Here is a 6,639-nt window from a genome sequence, read left to right on the forward strand (position 1 = left end):
GTTGACGAACAACCATGTTTAATTCCTGAAAAATAGTAGCAACATTTGCTCTACCCTTAGCAGGGCTGTGCCATTGCATATGGTGTGTGCATAATAAATTTCCTTTCAGGTGATGATGGTGTGTGTGGTTCCCTTTCTCTGGTTCTTGTGAACAGTCCATGTCTCAGCCTCAGCATGAGGCTGAGACTTGGCATGCTATATTTTTGCCTCAGATAAATAGCTCTTTCAGGGCTTCATCTCAGCTTCCAATGGTTAGTGTAATCCTCGAGGGCAAAAAGTTTGCATTAATTGTAACTGGGACTGTTGGCTGCTGTGAAGGTTCTGTGGTTTCTGCAATTCTTGCATGCCTCCATTTGCTATTACTAGTAATTGGTTTATTGTTTCTCTTGGCTTTTTTTTTTTTTGCTATAAGATTAGGTTTATTGAACCTCAGTTTTGAATGTGACTTATGTTTGTGACGTTGCTCTTGTCAGGCACAGCTTAAGAATGAAGCGGCAAATGTCGCTTCGTTCAAGGGGTCCAAGTGGCGTCAAATGATCATTGCATTGCATTCGGCCACCTTGGGCTTGTTAGTAAGAGTCGCAAGTGGCTGGCAAGTGAAAGGCAGTTGACTTCCTCCTTTGGGACGCATTCACTGATTCGTTCTTGAGCTGTACCAGACTACAGCATCCCCATGAATGCTAGGGCTTGCTCGTAAAGATGGAAGAAAAGGTGCATTTTTGTTCTGTTCTTTTGAACCTTTTTATTTTTTGAAGGTTGACTGCTGTAGGCCACATGTAGTTACAGCACTCTGCTAGGTCTCTGGCCCTGAGGACCTGAACTATGGGCAGTCATAAAAAAGTGAATTTTCTTATAGTCGTGGCCATAGCATGCTGCCAAAGTCGACGTGCTAACCTTTGCTTCATGAGGGCGTTTCTTATGAGGCTGCATGATCACTCAGGCCATGAGGAAATTTATATACCTCCCATCGCTTGGCAGCTCTTGGTGCTGGACGCACAAAAGTGAAGCCACTTAATGTTAACACGCTATTTCCTGTTCTCAAGGCTAGCCTGTTGCACGGTAGGTGTTGTGTTTACACCGAGGCACTTGCCTAGACTTGACTGAGCCTGCACGTCAGTACACACATTGTTTATAGTTCTTATTAAACATTGTGTGCCAGGTTTCATTTAAGTTGTCTATTATTTTATATGGCGTCGGTGCTTTCTTCTAATTAAGCTGGCAATCTTCTACATGCATGGCATCTGGCGAGGAACTTGTGCATTTTATTTGCTTCTTCACTGAATATTTAGTAATGAATGCATAACTGGTATTGTAAATATGCATTTCTTCTTCTTTTTTGCGTGCATTTTATCTTTAAGCACATAGAAAGAGGGCCTCCTTAGAGCAGAGGGCTTGTTGAAAACCTGCTACTATGTACAGGGGATGAGTGAGAACTGAAATTGAAAATTTTTGTTTGAGCAAAGGTCTGTTGGAATGCAGAGCTCTGGTTTAGGATTTAGTTGAGGTCAATGTTCCTTCATTCTTGAGCCTCAAGAACATTGCTGTTTTATACCTCCTAGATATATTAATTTTCTCAAGCTGCCAAGGTCTGTTTAAATTGAAAGAGACATGCAACTCTTTCACAGGCCCACTTTGAGATCATGGAGCAGGGTTTGTTCCCCAAGAGAGTTGAAGCTTGTTGTAATTAATTACAGGCCCCATTCATCCTAGTGCTTTGTGCAACATACAGAGGTTTATGTTGTGGTAATGTTTTATTTAAGCGTTTTTTTAAAGTCTAAACCTGCTCTTTTTTACCCAGAAAGATTATTTTGGCATGACAATATTACAAAAGAGGTGTCACTTTCTTTATCTGAAGCTTTATTTTCCAAACTGCTAATCTGCTGATTGCAGTGGCCACATTAAAGAGCAAGCACAGAAACGAATTGTAATGATGTAGAAAATATTTTTTTGTTTACTGTTGCAAAGCTTGAAGGTCCATGCACAGGCTCATTTCATGTCTAGTATGCGTGCTCCTGTGTGTTCAGCATTGCATGAATGTTTTTTTCAATCTTTCGTACACCAAGCTTTGTTGTGTCTCAACTGTGGTGAGGTGAACCTCCCCTAGGGTCTCTCTTGCTGGCATCGTCCTTGTGGCGTCATTTATCAAAGTTGCGTCGTGGATGTGACTTTTGCGTCTGACTGTGCATGAGTATGTTTTTGTTTCCTCCTTTTCTTTTTTAAAGGGAAGTGCACATTTCAATATTGCGGGAGATTCTGGACAGCCGCAGGCTAATTTTATGTGATGCAAGACAGCCTGAAAGCAAAAGCCAATGTAGAGCAGTGGACATTTCAAAGCATGGTTTGTGTGACATTTGTGTTCTTTCTTTTGCTTACTGCTTGGCACTTGTGTATTGTAGATGGCTGTTGGGTGCACCTTCATTTTGCTTAGATGGCTCAGCTTTAGTCGACCTGCTTGGTTTCACAATTGAACGTGTAGTGAATGGACAAGTTTTTGTTCAGTTAGGGATTGCTATCTGTCTTTGCGGAGTAATGATTCAGGACGGCCTTGCAGAAGCATGGGAGTATGTCTTGTTGCTAGCTTTGAAGAACATGCGAGGCATTTTTGGCGACGAGAGTCTGTGTTGTTTCTTTTAATATGCTCAAACTCGCTGTCCAAGTGTGAGCTTGCTTCAATAAGCTTGTAACCACAAGGTTCTGGCATAAAATTTACAACTTCCACTGAAGTCCAGTGCAACTTTAGTTTTTTTAATATGCAGCAGTTTTTCTGTTATGGTTCAATCACTTCATGCAAAGTTTGTTCAAAACGATCACTTACTTTATATGGAAGTATAATATTATAAATTATCTCCCCCTTTTCTTGCATCAAAGATCAGTTATTAACTGAAATTAGATCAAATGGCCATGTGACAAATATTCTATGGGTCCTATAGAATTTAAGTCTGTAATGTGTCAAGTGTTTGTCCACTCTGCACAGCTTTCTTCATGCAGCCAAATGGAAGTATATCTGCAAATGTTTTTGCTTCTCAGTTTTGTACGCTTTTAACTCTTTACTCGTAGCATATCAATGGCAACATACGAGGATTGCAGCTCATAAATTCACAGGCTTAGAGATAACCTTGGAGGTTAGCCAATTTTTGTGCTAAGGTGTGAGCTACATTCTATATCTAGCCCTCTTTTCTTTGCTTGCAAGCACGAAGGTACTTGCATTTACTGTTTCCTTGATGGCATTTCTGAATGGCTTGCTTGGAAATGTTAAAAATCTGGAGTCATTTCCTGTTGGAAATTTCACATTACATTTGGCACTAATTGCAGCCAACTTTCATAGAAAGATTCATAGGGGTAGTAATTCTTGCAGTTTATGTTTACTGAATTGAACTCAATTTCTTTTTCAGTTGTTTTTCTTTATTACAATATACAAGCATGCTCCTGCAAATTTTTTATAAGATGCAAGCATTCCTTGAAATATTTGTAAAATATAGAAAATCATTGCTTATCTATCCTCTTGATACGACCTGTGTGTTAGATTTTGCCCCTCATATATATATATATATATATATATATATATATATATATATATATATATATATATATATATATAGATTTTTTTTTAAAATATGGGGTACACACGAGACTAAGGTATCAGTTTTTAGGGAGCTTGTTATGCTGAGATCAGTGCTGGTGGTGTGCCTGTATATATATGTCTTCAACGACTGATTCAAGGGCTCTTTACAGTGCACATATTGTGTGTCCAAACACATGGTGGTTTTTATAACTTTATGCTACAAATGGACAGCCCAAGCCTTGCTATTCTCTGGCAGTGTTAATTTGCTTTGTCTTATTTTTTGTTTTGTTTAGTGTGACTCTGTTGAAGAAGGGGACCTTGGCCTTGGGAGCAGCCTGACGGCACTAACAGCCACACGAGTACGGCTTGTGGGTATGCAGGGAGATGCAGTTTGAGTGTGGTGCTCGCGGAGAGGAAGTGAGCAACGCTGTATGCACAAGAAGAAGGAAAGTTCGTCGGAACGACAGTTCCTGGTAAAAGTGTGCGCCCTCATTAAATCGCTGTCAAATGGCGGCTGCAGCCAGATTTCACCGTGGGTTATGAGTCGGCTGCTGCAGTGTGCCGGGAAAAAACAAGGCAGAAAAAGCCTGTTGTCACAAGGCACTTTACTCTGGTGTAGCTCTCCCCACGAAGGAAGCTATCCCTAGGACAAGCTTGTTTCGCATAGTCGCCCAGTCTCTTGACTGTTGGAAGCACGCAATACTAGTACTGGTGGGGAACTAATATTTTTATTGACGAGATTCAGGCAAGGGAGAAATTATCTGTTTTGCTCTCACATCTTGTGTTGTACAAGAGAGAAACGTAAAAGAGTCATCGCATGTTGCTGTTTGTCACAATTGGTGGAGCCAATGGAAGCGCCATTAAATAAGATGGCTGAGGACTTAAGCCTCCTTTTTTTTATATGGTTAATATATTTCATGTATTAGGATTTGTTTGGTGTCGATGATGGTTGTAATGGGCATTGTGATAGATATCCATGGTGCTTGTCTCGGGCAGTGCTGAAATGGTGTCCAGCCTTTTCAGTTTAGAGCATTGGCATTGTCATTCATTTTGAGGGCAAATATTTTTATAGGTCAACAAAAAGCAGGTCCACATATCATAAAAACACTCAGAGGAAAAAGGAAATTAAATCTTGATATATGTTTTTAATTTTCATTTATTGCATTCAGAGCAGAAATGAAGCATGCTTTTTGTACATGTGTGTGTGCCTAATGGGTATACCCAGTTATTAAATATGCAGGTGTCTCGTTACTTTTAGCCGATGTTGCTTCGAGGCATTAAGTCCCATATATCTCTTTGCTTTCTTCAGCTTATATGGCTGCCTGTGAAATACAACCAAAACTGCAAAGAAAACTTAATGCATGCTGCTAGTAATGGTCTTTGTAGCTCAATGGGTGACACATAATGGTTTTGTGACATTGTTTCATGCATAGCCATGCATAATCTGTGCAAAAAACAAAGCAATGATTTTAATGTACTTTCGCAGTCAAACATGTTTATTTATGAAAATTAACTCTGTCAAATGATTTCTAGCCTGAGTATCTGAATCATACTTGCAGCACCTAAGACAGTGACCAGCTTCCTTTAATTGCACTCAAGGGGTCGTTTCGGCTAGAGCTTTCAACCTGGTTGATGCCATCTCTCTATCTGATGGTTTCATGTTTGCACTCACTGCAAGATGCACTAGCAAGCTTTCTGTGTAACAAGAACAGAATTGAAGTTTAATTTTTGCCACTCTAACATTGAATTTGACTTTTCTTACATGCATTATACATTCCTCCTTACCATGGTTTCAGGTAGATATGTTGACACTTTGAAATATGAATTATTGTGCTTTTCTTTAGGCCAGCAGTAGGATAATAGACAAGTCATGGCCTTTATGGAAGGATTGTATGTATTGTTGGAAGTGCAAGTATAAGGATGGTGAACACTGTAAGCTTGAATTGTAAGAAGTCATCAAGAAAGCAATTTCAGGCTTACAACTGACTAGCTCAATGTACACATAAAGCAGTTGATGCCATTATGCTGCACTGTGAAAAGTTTGGAGCCCACTGTTACTGCAGCTGGAGTGGCAGTGGTGCCAGCTGGTGGCCACCATTAGCAACACTGCAGCAGGTGAGGAGGCATGCTCCTCTTACTCTCATCTTGCTCTTAGGGAGATGTTGCAAGAACAAGAGGGGCATCTCTCCTCACCTGGCACACACTGCATCGGAGCATGCCATTAATAACAGCGCCAATGTTTGGCAGTGCTGGATGCCTTTAAGAGGGGAAACTGCATTGCAGTTCTGAAAAAAGTATAAAAAAATAATAGGAGGACTTCTGCATGGTTTTACTATTATAAGAATTTCTCGCTAGAACAAGAAAGCAACCTCCCCCCCTTCCTGCCCCCATAAATCTGCCACTGAGCAGCCGTGGTAACAGTGGGAATCAATATTTTGATTGACTAGGTTAAAGGTGTGCAAATAAACTTCTTTCTGGTTTGATTTAACCTGTAAATTCACTCTTTGTGGGAGAATGGGTTGAGTTACTCAGAATGGGAAAAAGTGAGGCGGCTCTTCTGTTTTTCGGATATAAGGAGTGGAATCTGTTTTAGCCACTGCTTTGTGCAGGGTATTGAAAACGGAATGACCATCAATCTTCTGCAGCCTTATTCTGTGCACAGTTGGAAGCAGGCAATGTTCTCTACATCCTCTTCTTTGCCTCTAGCACTGCCCTGCCGCCATCTGTGGCACATGTTAGGCACTAAGCACTAGAAGTGCACATGCCTGCAGTCTTGCATTCCCAGCTGTGTTGCTGCAAACGTGCACTGGTAGCTTGTTTTATTTATTTATTTTTTTTCTGTTTAACCTGTGTGTCTAATTAGTGTCTGATAGTGCATATTTCTGTTTCAGTGTGTGCCTCTCTTTCTTCATTAATTTTCTGTTGTTTCCTAAACAGTATTTCAGAGTAAAGTCTGCTCTTAATGAGCAGCTTTGTGTGAGCAGCTCGCACCTAGGTTTCCCTTTGAAGTCTCACATTAGACTCTCACTATTCTTAGTAAAAGAAAAAAAAAACTTTCACACCAGAACATTTGGCTT

At 40.4% G+C, this 6,639-nt stretch overlaps 1 protein-coding gene across 6 annotated transcripts in view; it reads left to right on the plus strand.

Annotated features, from left to right (window-relative positions):
- Nhe3 (Na[+]/H[+] hydrogen exchanger 3) overlaps nt 1-5,051 on the plus strand; it is a 62,848-nt gene extending 57,797 nt beyond the window's left edge. For 3 of the 6 annotated variants that reach the window (XM_084594987.1, XM_084594990.1, XM_084594988.1), the window contains one exon: nt 3,856-5,051. In XM_084594987.1, the coding sequence (XP_084451113.1) occupies nt 3,856-3,957 (102 nt within the window). In that variant the 3' untranslated portion in view covers nt 3,958-5,051. Of the gene's footprint in view, nt 304-2,222; nt 2,339-3,855 lie in introns of those variants that run through there. The other 3 variants (XR_014705087.1, XR_014705088.1, XM_084594991.1) reach the window with 2 other exon arrangements.
- Nucleotides 5,052-6,639: the final 1,588 nt, after the last annotated feature.

The sequence above is a fragment of the Amblyomma maculatum genome, chromosome 2 (assembly GCF_055883805.1).
Source record: "Amblyomma maculatum isolate TAMU_Amacu chromosome 2, ASM5588380v1, whole genome shotgun sequence".
In the NCBI taxonomy this organism is placed as follows: domain Eukaryota; kingdom Metazoa; phylum Arthropoda; class Arachnida; order Ixodida; family Ixodidae; genus Amblyomma; species Amblyomma maculatum.